The following is a 14,821-nucleotide window of genomic DNA, read 5'->3' on the forward strand; positions in this document are numbered from 1 at the left end:
CGCAGTGGCATCAGTAGTTGCCCTGGAGATTGTTCTAAGTGTGCTGCCCGCATATGTGGCTCGCGGACGCTGTGCTGTGTGACCGAAGGAATTGAGCATCTGCGCTGTGGTCTGGGGTGCGGCCTATGCGCCGGCCGCCACAAGCAGCTGTGTTTCACAGCGTGCAAGCAGCGACGCCTGTGCTGCTGCTGCGCCTCTGCAGCATGAGCTGCTGGAGTCCCACATGAGGTGCCCTTATGCCTTTTGCCACTTTTCGAAAAAGTAGGCTGAAATTGTTCCTTCCCTTTGTAGATTTTATGAAGATTGGTCGTAGAGTAAAGCGCGCAGTACCCTCTGAAGAGGACGAGGCCCAGAATGGTGTTCAGAGCTGTGCCCTTCCGCTCAGTCGCCGTCGATGTGTGAAACGCGGTTTCTGTGCCCCGTCCTGCACCGCGAGGCTCTGGGCTCTGCTGCCCCTGTGTCCTCAGTGCTGGCATGTAGCTCAGAGCCACGAGGCTTCCTCCCTCCTTCCCTTCCTTCCCTCCCTCCCTCCCTCCTGAGCCTTGGTTGCTCATGGTGATTTTCCTTTTTTTAACACAGTAGGAGAGATTGAACCCAGGGCTTTCACACTGAGTTATACTCCCAGCCCTTTCTTGTTTTTTATTTGGTAAATCTCTAAATTGACCAGGCAGGGCTCAAACTTGTGATCCTCCTGCATCACCCTCCCAGACTGCTGGGATTACAGGCCTGGGCCACCATACCTGGCCAGTAAATTTAACTGACACATACTAATTGTACATATTTATTGAGTACAGTGTGATATTTGCATGCATGTATGCCGTGTGTAATGGTTAAGTCAGCATAATTAGCATTTCCCATCCTTTAAACATGCATCATTTCTGTGGTGATAATGTTTCTTTCCAAGAAAGAGTTCCTTGTTAGAGCCAGGGATTTAGCTCAGTGGTTCCACCACCTGGAAAGAGTTCCTTGTTTCTCCATTCCCCAGTTGTGTGCTCTTTTCTGCTATCTTGTGTGAAGTTGGGTCTTTCCTGGTTCAAAACTGGGGGGAGCCCCTCTTGACTAAAGTCTCTTGGAGAAGTGATCAGAGTGAAAAGGAGTGGCAGGGCGCCTGGACCTTGTGTGCTCTGTGACCTAATCATGTCATTCTGAGGGATTATGTCTCTTGTTCTTACTCTTTACAAAATTTCTTGCTTTGTAGACAGGGTCTCTCTATGTAGCTCAAGCTGGTCTCAGGGTGGCCTCAAACTCTTGACAGTTGTCCTTCCTCAGCTTCCTGAGTGCTGGGATTACAAGTGTGCCATCCTGCTTGGCTCCTTACAGAATTTTAATTCTAATCATAAACAGAAGAATTTGAATTCTTGGAAGCCAAGTGAAAAAATACAAAGCAAGAGTCTAGTATTGTTCTGAAACCCACTAGGTGGAACTGTAGGGCATCATTGTGGCACCAGAACTCTTGTTTAGCCTGGCATGTCTTGCTTGCACCAGTGAAACGGTGTTCTGTGGCCTTGGCAGGGTCTGCATGGTGATGTCCCCATATATTAGCCTGGTACTCAAAAATCCCTTGGTTCTCATTTCTGTTGGTCTAATTCCTTATTAACTTGAGCGTTTACTGTTGGAGCCAAAAACCTTTTTAAGCTGTACAGAACTGTACACATGTTGGTTGAGAGTTTTGAAGCCTTTTTTTCCAGGAGGGTGGAATAAGGGGTAAAGGAAAGGGGAACAATGATAGATATGGTGGCTGTTTCCAGGCGGCTTGGTTATTTGTTTCATGTGACCTTGGGTACATGCCCTTCTCATGACCTCGTTTCTCTTGTCAGCAAAGGATAGTGGTGCCACTTGTGTTCCCTTGGAGTTTGTTGCACCTGTGGTTCTGTGAGGAATATGCAATTCTGTCACAAGCATTAGCTAAGGCAGCTGTTTTGGGATGGAGAGGGCATGTGTGCTGAATGGCTATGACCAGGGCACTCTCAAGTGGACGCCATCTGAATGCTGATTCCTGGGTGTCGTCAGGTGCCAGGAAGGGACCAGCAGCACCTCAGCCCCCTTCTCCATCACTGACTTTGGGCAGGCCTTCCTGGGAGTGGGGTGTGATGTGGTCTTCCTTTCTTTCTTCAGGTAGAATGGAAGAATCTCACTTCAATTCTAACCCGTACTTCTGGCCTTCTATCCCCACAGTCTCAGGACAGGTAGGTGGTGTTTGCTTTCATGTTGGGGAGTGAGTTCCTTCTTGGAGTTAGCATGTCCTGTGACTGGAGTCTGAAGTGACGTCAGCCTCGCGCCGGTCTGTCAGCCAGGCCCGGCCCTGGGTGCTCGCTGGGTTTCTGTCTCAGCTTCCTTCTGTGTGGAAGCACAAAGATCTAGATTGCTTCATTGTTCATTGGGCTCCAAGGAGGAATGACTGGAAAGCACTTAGGAAACGGGCAAATCCGACTGGATCTGAGGAGGACTTATTCCCCTTGCTTTCTTCTAGATCGAGAACACAATGTTCATCAACAAGATGAAGGATCAGCTGTTGCCAGAGAAGGGCTGTGGGCTGGCTCCACCTCACTACCCCACCTTGCTCACAGTGCCTGCCTCAGTGTCTCTGCCCTCTGGCATCAGCATGGACACAGAGTCCAAGTCAGAGCAACTCACCCCGCACAGCCAAGCGTCTGTCACCCAGAATATCACGGTGGTCCCGGTGCCGTCCACGGGACTGATGACTGCTGGTGAGCACCTCTGCTCTTCTCCAATCTGAGGTGTTGATCTTCTGTGATCAGGACCCCAGGCTGGAGGGCTCTGAGGACTTGGGTGTGGGGGGTATGTTTGATTGCTCAATCAGATTTTTATTAAGTGCCTACTGTGTACCTAGCAATGTGCTAGGCATTGTGGGGGATACAAAGAAGTAGAAGATGCGGTCCCTGCCTTTGAGGAGGTGACATTCTTTCCTTCTCTGAATCAAGGAGTCTCCTGTTCTCAGAGGTGGAGAAGAGAAGGGAGTCAATCAAGGGGTAAATCTCACTGTTACTGGGGGGTGGGGACAGGGGTTAGGAGACCATTGTTTTTCTACAGGGTTTGGGGTTTCCTGTACAGTGTGGGATGGTGGGTGGTGAAGGGTTAATGAGACAGCTGCTGGGGGGAGATAAGATGAAACAGTTTGGATCAGGACATGTGACGGTGTCTCCTCTTTCTCCTGACCCTAGGTCCTGGTCTGGTAATCACGTCCCCCTCAGGCTCTCTTGTGACCACAGCTTCGTCAGCTCAGAGCTTCCCCATTTCGGCTCCCATGATTGTCTCAGCTCTTCCCCCTGGCTCACAAGCCCTGCAGGTGGTCCCTGATCTCTCCAAGAAGGTGGCATCCACCCTAACCGAGGAAGGAGGTGGAGGTGGCGGTGGAGGGGGCAGTGTGGCTCCTAAGCCCCCCCGGGGCCGCAAGAAGAAGCGGATGCTGGAGTCAGGGCTGCCTGAGATGAGCGACCCATACGTCCTCTCCCCGGAGGATGATGATGACCATCAGAAGGACGGCAAGACCTACAGGTGGGACTCAGCCGGAGACAAGATGGGATGAGGGCAGTGGTCTCCACTTCCCCTATGCTTTTTGTGTCTTGCCCAGCCAGGCTTGACTGACAGCTTTCTAGCTCAGAGCTGCACGCGCATGCACAGGCACACTTGCACATGCTCACGCTCACACTCACGTCAGGGTTCTGCTGTAGGTGGGAAGGCAGCACTGCTGCACTCCAGGGAGTGCAGCCCTCCCCTCTTCCTTTTTTAACCCCACTTTGGTGGTCAGTGGCCATGACTGACTTTGGAGTGACGAGTTTCTCATAATGAGGCTTAAGACTGGGTATGAGACTCTGCAACTTTTTTTTTTTTTTTTTTTTGCTTTATTTACCATTTCTGTTTTTCTAAGAGCACTTTCTGGTAAGCACCTAATTAACCTGTGTGCCGTCCATCAGCTCTTGGGCCATGTTTGAGTCTGGAGTCTGCCTGGCCCCTCCTGGTTGGGATGATGGGACAGGTCTCCATAAAGAGGTGGGAGAAATGGGGTACTCACCCTTTAGGAACATATGCCAGTGAAATGACTGCTTGTTCTCTAATTCATGGGGATCATTCTGATCCTCTATTTTCCCCTAACATGGCCCGTTACCAAAATGCATCCTGTGCACATTTGCACCTGGTGCTGTACAGAGATAATTACATAAGTAATGCCCTGGCCTTTGGAAGTTGGAAGTCTGAATCCTCTTGAGAGCTGTAGGGGCCCTCATGGGTTTGGGGTTTGGTCCCAGTACCCAGAGTGGGGTAACCACTCCCACAGATTGGATGCAGACAGACAGGTGTGCATGGCTGGGAGATGGGATCTGTCCTTAGTGTACCGAGATGGGCAATGTTGTTCCCATTTTAGGAGCGAAGGGAACTGCGGCACAGGAAATGGACAGAGCCTTGGGCTCATGGATTCAGTTCCTGGCTCCACAACGAACTTGCTGTGTGACCCTGGGCAAGTCCTCCCCTCCCCCGGGCCTCAGTTTCCTCATCTGTAAAATGGGGAAAATTCTGTTTATGTCTCCCATTCGTTGGGAGTATGTATATCACATAACCTTGAAATGTTGGGAACTTCAGAAAGAAAAAAATAGTCATCACTTATCCTTTACTTTATTGGCATTGTATAGCTCTACTGAAAGCAGTAGCTACAGTTTCACTGTTTAAATCTCTATACATGAAAACAATGTTGCTGTGCAGAAAGTAATGAGCACAGTAGTATTCCAGGTCATAATGCAGAAGTTCATTGCAACTTTATTATTACAGGTGTATCCCACTTAACACAATAAGTATTCCTGGAAAGTCTTTACAGCATATTATGTTATAAAGGTACCTGGCAAGTTTGATTCATTTAAAAGCATTTATATATTCATAGTATGAAAAAACCCCTTTTAAGTTTATTGTGTAAAAATCTAGATTTTTATGTGTGTGATTAAAGTGAGGTCACAGTGCCATGGAGAGTCGTCTATGTAAAATGTACGGTTGGCAGAGTAGTGGGAGACGTCTCCGACACTGGCAAAGCCCTCTGACAGGTCAGGTCCTCTGATTTTCTTAGTTTCTGTTTTTGTTTGGTTTCTGAGTCCATGTTACAGTTATCTCTGGACTTCCCAAGCTGTATGAAAAGAAATAATGACTGTAGTCAAAGGAGGCCTGATAGGACTTCACACCCTCAGTGTTTCCGGAATTCTCGAAAGACCTCACTCCCAGGCAATGAAAGGGAACTGTGAAATTGGGGGTGACTGACTGTGTCTTAGGTACGCAGCATTCCTTCAGAAACTTAGCATGGGGTTCTAGAGGACTCTTTACTCACAGGAATGCTGCTTTTCCATGTGGGGTCACCGCCTCCATGACAGTGCACACACTGTTTTACTCAGTATAGGTGATTCTGACTCTTCACTCAGTGTATGTGGTGAGAAGATCAGTTATACTCTCGTTTATCTTGGGGAAAAGTCTTGAGGGAAAATTATCTGAAATTGTCTTGAACATCTTAGGGAAAAAGTGTTTCAGGGTGGTCATTGTGTCCAAGATCACTGTGGTGTGTGCCTCCAAGGCTGAGTTCCTTCTGTGTCGGATGTGAATGGGTCCCCACGGATGTAGGCTGCAGGCTTTTCTGTCCCCTGCCAGAGCCCACTGCCGGTTCTCCCAGAGCATATTTCTTTCCATCATCCAGTACTCTGCATGGGAGGTATTTTACGCTTTCTTGGCTTCATAGGATTTCAGAGTTAGAAATAAAGGTTGAGTATCTCTTCTCTGAATGCTTGGGACAAGAAGTGTTTTGGGTTTTTTCCAAATTCTAGGATATTTGCACATTCTTAAGATTTCTTAGGGATGATACTCAAGTCCAAATGTGAAATTCATTTGTTTTGTGTACACCTTATGTACATAGCCTGAAGGTAATTTTATACAACACTTGCAGTGAGCCTGAATGGACTGCCTGCCACCCATCACCCGAGGTCCAGTGATGTCATGTCAGTTACAAAGTTTTGGATTTGGGAGTATTTTAGGTTGTGGATTTTTGGGTTAGGGAAGCTCAGCCTGTACTTTAATGGTCCCCTGGCTCTAGGCAGTCCCTTTACCTGGTGGACAGTCATCCAGCCTCTGCTTCAATAGTTCTAGCATCATGGCTCTATAGGGAGCAACTCTCCTACTTGCCTTCTGAGCCCTTGTGTTCCTTTCTGTAAAACAGGCAGGGATAATAACTTGTCAGGTATGGGGAGGAGCAGAAACTGTGTTTAAAGTCTGAGCCAGTGCCATGCGTGGTGGCACACGCCTGTAATTCCAGCACTTAGAGGCTGAGGCAGGAGAATTGCCACAAATTGAAAGCCAATCTGAACTACATAGTGAGACCCTATCTCAAAAAGGTGGTGGGATTTAGCTCAGTGGTTTGGTGGCCTGCCTTGCAAGCGCAAGGACCTGACTTCAATCCCTGGTACCAAAAACAAAACAAACAAACAAACAAAAAAAGTACTGGGGCTGGGGATTTAGCTCAGTGGTTCTGCCACCTGCCTTGCAAGCACAAGGACCCAAGTTGGATCCCTAGTACCAAAAAAAAAAAAAAAAAAAAAGTACTAGCCAGTATCTGGCAGTATCAGGCACAACAAGAAGTAGCAACTATTGTTATTTTACTATTATATTTTGTACTTTTGGAGACTGCATTTTTTTTCTTTTGCTAGTCCATTGTCATTTAATTGAAGCTTTGCAGTATTTATAGCTTCTCTGTAATTGGAGAATTTGATGATGAGAGTTGTTTCCTTTTTTATATTAATTTTCACATTAAGAGCACGTTAGTGTGTTTAACACCTCAAAAGCAAGCCTAATGAGATTTTTATTTGATTTAAAATGAAGGTGTCCGGGCTGGGCATGTAGCTCAGTGATAGAGCATGTGCCTAGCATGCACAAAGCCCTGGGTTCAGTCCCTGGCCATTGTTCTTTATCTTGACTGGATTCTGGCAGTCATGGAAAATTTTGCTACATCCTTAGTATAGTTGCCTTCCAGTGACACTGGGGTCCAGCTTTAACCTTGGTCTTGGTGAAATGTTTGGTAGTACAAGCTTCTCTGTCAACACTGAGGCCGTAGTGTTAGTGCCTTTCTGTAACTGGGAAAGGCTTAGCTCCCTTTGGCTGTCCTGGGTGCCTGCTGGCCCTTCCCCAGGTGAAAATTGTCCTCATCAGAGTTACCAGGTGACTGGAGGATGTGAATGAACTGGCTTGAGGGATGGGAATTTCAATGTTAATAGAGGCCACACCCAGCTACTGTAAGGTCATTTTCTCTGTCAAATTCAATGTTTTTGGAGTCTTGGCATCAGTTATTCTTTTAAAAATTTTCCTGAAACTGAAAAAAAAAAAATACAGAAGTTATCACCACCTCACCCCAAGTCCCTCTTTTAAAGTGGGGAAAACTTAGCCGGGTGTGGTGGCGGACACCTGTAATCCCAGCATTCGGGAGGCTCAGGCAGGAGGATCGCTGTGAGTTCGAGACCAGCCTGGGCTACATAGTGAGTTCCAGGTCAGTCTCAACTATGTAATGAGACCCTGCCTCAAAAAAACCCTAAATAAATAAATAAATAAAGTGGGGAAAACCTTGCTCTCACCACCACCTTGCTCAGGCTGCTCCACTCCACTCGCTCACTCACCCAGTGTCATAATGGAAGAAGTGTCACCAGCTCAGTGATGCGGGAATGCCCCCAGGTGTGGTTGATGCTACCCTGGAGTGCTGACATGGGCTTTGTGCACTAGGAAAGAGGAGACGTTTAGCTGGAAGTTCATTGTCGAGCAAACCCTTTTCCCTAAAGGTGTGAAGGCATTCCTCCACCTCCACCTTGGCTTATGGAGGCCGCAGAGGATGGGGTAGATGATCGAGGGGCCATCAGCAGCAGGGAGAGGGCAGACACAGATGGATTAGAAAAGCCTCTCTACATAATCCTGAGACTGTCCACCTCCATCCTCCGAGGAACCACTGCCAAAAGGAAATAGGGAAAATCTCTAGAGACAAGAGAGAATCTAGTTCTTCTTCATCTATGGGGCTGTACATGGGGAAATTGGAGAAAGGAGTTTTTTTAAGTCTGAAACCAAGACAGATGTTACTGGCCCAGAAAAAGCCATGTTGACTCAGATCCCATATTTTTCTGCCTTACCATGGTTGAATTCTTGTCTTCATATGTGTAGGGAGTCCAGTCATTGAGCAAACATTGATTGAATATTTATAATGTGCTGGGAACTGTGTCAGAGCTTAGGCTGTAAAGATGAATAATGAAGAACCATGCTCAAGGGCTTCGTGGTACAGTTGGAATAGGAGAGAGGGCAGACAGTGGGCTTCTCTGGGTTGTGGGGGGCTCAGCAGTGTCCCTGTGGAAGGGTTCTAACTGCTGCCTCACTTGCTCAGGTGCCGGATGTGCTCCCTGACATTCTACTCAAAGTCGGAGATGCAGATCCACTCCAAGTCACACACCGAGACCAAGCCCCACAAGTGCCCGCACTGCTCCAAGACCTTCGCCAACAGCTCCTACCTGGCCCAGCACATCCGTATCCACTCAGGGGCCAAGCCCTACAGTTGTAACTTCTGTGAGAAGTCCTTCCGCCAGCTCTCCCACCTCCAGCAGCACACCCGGTAAGGCTGCTCTTGGTCAACACTCTGTCAGGCCGTGGTCCCCTCCCCAGGCCTTGTGGCCTGCACTGACTCCTCTCCACTTGTATGTGTTCTTTTGTGCCTTTCATCTTTGTCCTTTGGGATCCTCAGTTCTCTCCTGTGATTATCTGTGAAAAAAGTAAACTATATATTGTAGCAGTGTGGGGGGCCTTGAAAATTGTGTTCTGTAGCCCCAAACTCTGGAACAGTTTTTGTGGTTTCTGTCTGTTTGGAAATCTTCTTCAGAGCAGGCCCTGGTTTTACTGTATGCTTCAGTTCAGAGCCAAGGTGTGATTCAACTTGAGGTCCCTGGGGAACAGGCAGTATTGCTCTGTATTCAGATTGCTATTTGGAAGCAGGGTGTCTGTGGTGAGTGTGTGGCCGTAGGAAAAAGCCAAGGGTGACAAGACTGGATGTATTAATGCTACCAGAAGCCGTGGGTCGCAGCTCTTCATCATCTCACTGCCATTCTAGCCACCGACTTATGATCAGCAACAGCCTAGACTTGGGCATCCTCCACGTTAGCCTCTCCAGGCCTCAGCGTTTGGGAGGAGGGAGGAGGGGTGCTGTCATCCACCCAGCAGCATCATTTCACCCGGCAGAGGGCAGAGCCCATGGTGTCGAACTGCTCCCTCCTCCCCCTTCCCTCCTCTCCTCTCCGGCAGGATCCACTCCAAGATGCACACGGAGACCATCAAGCCCCACAAGTGCCCGCACTGCTCCAAGACCTTCGCCAACACTTCCTACCTGGCCCAGCACCTCCGTATCCACTCAGGGGCCAAGCCCTACAACTGTTCCTACTGCCAGAAGGCCTTCCGCCAGCTCTCCCACCTCCAGCAGCACACACGGTAAGGGAGAGTGGCGGGCACCTGACCCTGCCCCGCTGGCATGCCCTCCCTACCCCCGCCCCGGACACAACAACCCGCATGCGGGGGGCGGGGGAGAGGCTGGCTGGAGGAGGATGCGGCTGACATGGAGAGGAAGATGACCACAGATCCACGGTGGAGACTCAGGTGCTGAAGCAGACCTTTCTGGGACAAGAGCTACTCTGGGAAATACACTATGTGATGTTCCTGAGCTGGGGAGGAAGACACCCGAAGCAGAAACAGCTTCTCTCCCTCGCTTCTCTTCATGAAAATACCCATGTCCACATCTTGCAAGATGTCCTCTTTGATGCCAAAGCAGAGTCACTTCAATGGAGAGGACCATGCCTCTGTCCCTCAGAGCACCGATTAGGAACGGGACATAGAATCTGGCATTAGCTGGAACCAGCTCGGTAACATCCACAGCAACAAGCGAGGATCTAAGAGATGCCAGGAATTGAGACCAAAGCAAAACACCTGCTAAATATCACAGAAAAGGGAACAGCTGCTACTTCACAAGGATCCCCACTGCTCACACCACAGATCTGAAGTGGCCCAGGAGAAGGGAACCTGTCTGTAGAAGAGCTGATGGTCTCCTTCGTGCCTGCCAAGTTGAACTGGAGCCCATAGACCATCTCCGCTTCATGTGGATGCAACAGTCAGCGTAAAAAGATCAGATGCCTCACTGGGAGAGGGGGAGTCAGACTGTTCACTGCGCAGAGATGTGATAGGCAGGGTCCAGAGGAGGTGGTTCTGAGCTCTGTGAGGAAGAGCAAGCTCAGTCCCTCAGGACTTGGACTTGGGCTCAGCTTAGCAGAGAGCTGGGGAGGAGGCTGTTGGTACTAACAGGTTTTTCCATCCATGAGAAGGCAGAGCTGGGAAAGGCCCGTTGGATCTCCATGAGTTCTCATTATCCCTGCTGCTTCACACAGTCAGGATAATTCTGTTTTTCTCTGCTACCAGAGCCTGTTCTGGAAGTGACCCTCCAGATGGAGGGTGGTTTCTGGCTGTAGCGAGAAGAAAGAATGTTGTGCTTTTCTTTTTCCTTGCCGTTGTGTTCACCTTGCGTTTCTAAGTCACGCCTCCTGGCTGAGATCAGGTACCTTTCGTCTCTGAGTGTACTAGGGTGGTTGCCGGAGGAGCAGGCGCGTATGCCAAGCCAGATCATGGGCTGCCTGTACCCTGGGTGCTGAAGCCTTGGGCCTTCCCTGGGCAGAGGGACTCACCCTGAGCTGAGCCATGCAGGCAGTGGTCAGAAGTGAGGCGTGAAGGGCCACTCAGGCCAGAAATGACTGATGGGAAGTGGCTCCTGAGAGCTGCTCCTGGGCACCTGGCAGGCCTTGTGCAGGTCTGTGCTGGAGCCCGGTCCCTGAGCGGCCGTGCTGACCCCATTCTCTATCCTCTCTTCTCATCCTGTGCAGAATCCACACCGGTGATAGACCATATAAATGTGCACACCCAGGCTGTGAAAAAGCCTTCACGCAGCTCTCCAATCTGCAGGTATGTGTCCCACCTTCCACCAGGACCAAGGTCTGAGGCTTGGAGTCAGGCTGCCCTGTGACGAGCAGTGACGTTCAGAGGCTTCCTCATAAAATTACTGAGGAGCCAAAGAGCTTTGTCTGTGTGGGTAGCATCTGTCTACACAGGTACTGTGAAATGGAGACACTAAAAAGGACTTGGTAATCCTTTTACAAAGAATAGTATAAGGGCTGGGGAGTCACTCAAATTCAGTGCTTTGAGTTCAATCTTCAGTTACTACCAGAAAAATAAAGTATGAGGTGTGATTGAAATACTGAAATTTTAAAATTTATTGCAGTAAAAAAATATACTGCCCTTACATGCTGCCTTTGCACTTACCCATTGTTCTTGCCACCCTTTGAAGCAGTGTTTTTGTTGTAATTTTTTTTCTTTTTTTGGAGTTAGGATCTTGCTATGTAGTTCAGGCTGGTCTTCACCCTATTGTGTAGCCCAGGGTGGCCTCAAACTCAAGTTCCTCCTGCCTTAGCCTCCCTAGTGTGGGCTTACAGAGATATACCACCACACCTGGCCTATAGTATCTTTTTTGTTGTTTTTTAAAGTGTGGCACAGGGCCAGGGATGTAACTCACTGGTGCCCTGCCTGCCTTACAAGCACAAGGTCCTGAGTTCAATTCCCAGTACTGGGGCGGGTGTGGGGAGTGTGCCTTCACTAAGCTAAATTGCCAGCCTTGTAGTATCTTTTTTTTTTTTTTGGTACCAGGGATTGAACTCAGGACCTTGCGCTTGTGAGGCAAGTGTGGTGCCACTAAGCTAAATCTCTGGCCCTGTATTATCTTTTTAATATAAACTTTACTATATTTTTCAGTCACACCTTGTATGTAGCTGGGCATGCTGGCACACACCTGTAACCCCAGCTACTCAGGAAGTAAAGGCAGGAAGATTCCAAGTTCTAGGCTAAGCCAGCCTAGGCAGTTTAACAAGATGTTGTCTTAGAATAAAATATTTTCCTGGCGTGGTGGTGCACACATGTAATCCCAGTACTCAAGCTGAGGCAGGAGGATTGACAAAAGTTCCAAGCCAGCCTGAAGTACCTAGTGAGATCTTGTTTCAAAAAAACAAAACAGTCGGGGATTTAGCTTAGTGGTGCCACTGCCTGCCTCATAAGCACAAGGTCCTAAGTTTGTTGTTTTGTTTTGTTTTGTTTTGTTTTTGAGACGGGGTCTCACTATGTAATTAAAACTGACCTGGAACTATGTAGCACAGGCTGGTCTCAAATTCACAGCAATTCTTCTCCCTCAGCCTCCCGAGTACTGGGATTACAGGCATGCGCCACCATGCACAGCTTTCAAGGTCCTAAGTTTGACCCCAAGTACCAAAAGAAAAAGGCGGGGGTTTTAGCTCAGTGGTACTGCGCCTGCCTCGCAAGTGCAAAGTTTTGAGTTCAATCCTTGGTGCTGCAAAAAAACAAAAAATAAATATATGTTAAAGGGGTTTAGGCTGTAGATCAGTGTGGGGCACTCTGAGAGGCTAATACGAATTTCCTTGTGGTTCTTGTGGGCCTTGAAACAGTCCTCATGTGCCCCAGAGACCCCCCCACACACACACCTCACTTTGAGAACTGCTGTGCAGACATCAGGGGTAAGCCTGATCTTTGGGGCCCTGGTGCGTGGCAGTGCCTCTTCCCTCGCCTCTCGCTCCTTCAATTCCATCGAGGCCATTTCCGCTGAAAGCAGAGCTAGAAGCCCAACTCTGTGAAGGTCAGGAGGAGTGGAGGGGAGTGCACTGCACACTCACCCTGCTTTCTCCTGGCCGTCTCAGTCCCACAGACGGCAGCACAACAAAGATAAACCCTTCAAGTGCCACAATTGTCATCGGGCGTACACGGACGCCGCCTCACTAGAGGTGCACTTGTCCACGCACACAGTGAAGCACGCCAAGGTGTACACCTGCACGATCTGCAGTCGGGCATACACGTCGGTGAGTATGCGGCTTCCTCCACATCGTTAGGCTGCAGTGTGCTGTGCCCCTCCTGGATAAAGGTCTGTTTGCAAACCAAACCAGGTTCAGAGATAAAAATGAGGAGGCCTGCATCTGAGGGATTTGGGATTGCCTGATCCCCGTAGCCTGTGATGAGTGATAAGCAGTGGTTTGGTTTGGTTTGGTTTGGTTTTTTGAGACAGGGTCTTGCTATGTAGTCCAGGCTGACTCTTAACTCGCTGCAGTCCTGCCTCAGCCTCCCCAGTGCTGGGATTACAGGCATGCACCACCATGCCCATCTTTGATTCTCCATTTTACTTAAACATGAGGCAAAATAAAACCACTTACAATGTTTAGGGAGAAAGATTTTAAGTATTTTCTGTTAGACTTCAGAAAAAGGTAAAGGTGCTCATTCAGACATTCTTAAAAAAGTGGCAGCTTTCCCTCTGCCATCGATTGTCCACAGGGCCCTCTAAAGGTAGCTGACTTCTACGGGACAATGAGCCTGAAGGGCTACTTGAATTCTACTTGCTCCCAACGCGGGACTCTGTCTCTATAAAGGTTCTCCATGTGACGTAGGGCAAAAGCCCAGGATGCTGATTACAAGTAAACTCCTTCCCTTTGACCACTCAACTTCTTTTTACTGTCTCTCAGGAAACATACCTTATGAAACACATGCGCAAACACAACCCTCCTGATCTCCAGCAACAAGTACAGGCGGCGGCGGCGGCGGCGGCAGTGGCCCAAGCCCAGGCCCAAGCTCAAGCTCAGGCTCAGGCCCAGGTCCAGGCCCAGGTCTCCCAGGCTTCGCAGCAGCAACAGCAACCACAGCCACCACACTTCCAGTCCCCTGGGGCAGCTCCCCAGGGTGGGGGCGGTGGGGATAGCAACCCCAACCCTCCGCCCCAGTGCTCCTTTGACCTGACCCCCTATAAGACAGCGGAGCATCATAAGGACATCTGCCTCACTGTCACCACCAGCACCATCCAGGTGGAACACCTGGCCAGCTCGTAGAGATCCCTGCTGCTACCCATGGGACGAGGAGAAGGAAGTTCCGGTGCCATCTTTCTCCGAGCCCTTTTGGCGGGCAACGTCCTCTTCTTCCTGGACAAGCCTCAGCTCCTTGTGTTTGGGCCTCAGGCACAGCGCTCCTTCACAGCAGACCATCTTTACTCTCAGCTCCTCATCAGCAGGAACATCATCCTCTGACTGGCAAAGGCACACCAAGCTAACGGTGTCCAGCAGCCTCTCCCAAGCAGAGTGTTTCAAATCGGGGGTTGGTGCTCACAGAAGGATTCGCTGTGACCTCACGCAACTTGCTTGTATGGGCACTTCACCTCTCCGTTCCTCCTCATCCAGAGCTTGGGGTGATAGAAGACTAGAAGCTCCTCCCAGACGACAGAAGGGAGCCCTCATGCAGCCACCTCCTGTCCCGTGCCTGCCTTCAGCAGTTTCTCTGTGCCCAGCCGAGAGCCATCCTCTCCCTGCAGTCTCGCCTCACTTCCTGTCCACTGCTGGTGGGAGGGGATTTGGGTGGAGATTAGAGCTCCTTTGATGTGCTGGGGCAAGGGCCGGGTGGCTTGGGGTGGGTCTGGGCCTCCGTAGAGCCTGTCTCCCTTCTCTGCCCACCCAGTCAGTCCCTGCCTTCACTCCAGTCCCAGCTCCAAGGAGCTATGGAGGCTGCATTCTCTGTGAGACCCCAGGACGAGGGTGTTGTGGACAAAGGAGAGTTCAGGGCAAACACAAGGACGACGTAGCTCCCGAGGTGCCACGGTCAGATACCGGACATGGATTTATATATAAATATATTGGCTGTGTATGTCCTCAAAATGGCCTTTTGGGAGGGACCAGGAGGCTCTAAT

At 49.6% G+C, this 14,821-nt stretch overlaps 1 protein-coding gene across 10 annotated transcripts in view; it reads left to right on the top strand.

Moving 5' to 3' along the window:
• The window catches only part of Znf384 (zinc finger protein 384), a 22,765-nt gene extending 8,003 nt beyond the window's left edge, over positions 1-14,762 (top strand). For 4 of the 10 annotated variants that reach the window (XM_010611645.3, XM_010611646.3, XM_010611644.3 and 1 more), the window contains 10 exons: positions 2,116-2,186; positions 2,471-2,708; positions 2,943-2,990; positions 3,183-3,516; positions 4,382-4,474; positions 8,399-8,623; positions 9,307-9,489; positions 10,926-11,004; positions 12,801-12,959; positions 13,614-14,762. In XM_010611645.3, the coding sequence (XP_010609947.1) occupies positions 2,121-2,186; positions 2,471-2,708; positions 2,943-2,990; positions 3,183-3,516; positions 4,382-4,474; positions 8,399-8,623; positions 9,307-9,489; positions 10,926-11,004; positions 12,801-12,959; positions 13,614-13,973 (1,785 nt within the window). In that variant the 5' untranslated portion in view covers positions 2,116-2,120 and the 3' untranslated portion in view covers positions 13,974-14,762. The remainder of the gene's footprint in view (positions 1-2,115; positions 2,187-2,470; positions 2,709-2,942; positions 2,991-3,182; positions 3,517-4,381; positions 4,475-8,398; positions 8,624-9,306; positions 9,490-10,925; positions 11,005-12,800; positions 12,960-13,613) is intronic. The other 6 variants (XM_010611651.3, XM_010611652.3, XM_010611649.3 and 3 more) reach the window with 6 other exon arrangements.
• Positions 14,763-14,821: the final 59 nt, after the last annotated feature.

Source organism: Fukomys damarensis, unplaced genomic scaffold, assembly GCF_012274545.1.
Source record: "Fukomys damarensis isolate Sample0158 unplaced genomic scaffold, DMR_v1.0_HiC HiC_scaffold_19, whole genome shotgun sequence".
Lineage (NCBI taxonomy): Eukaryota > Metazoa > Chordata > Mammalia > Rodentia > Bathyergidae > Fukomys > Fukomys damarensis.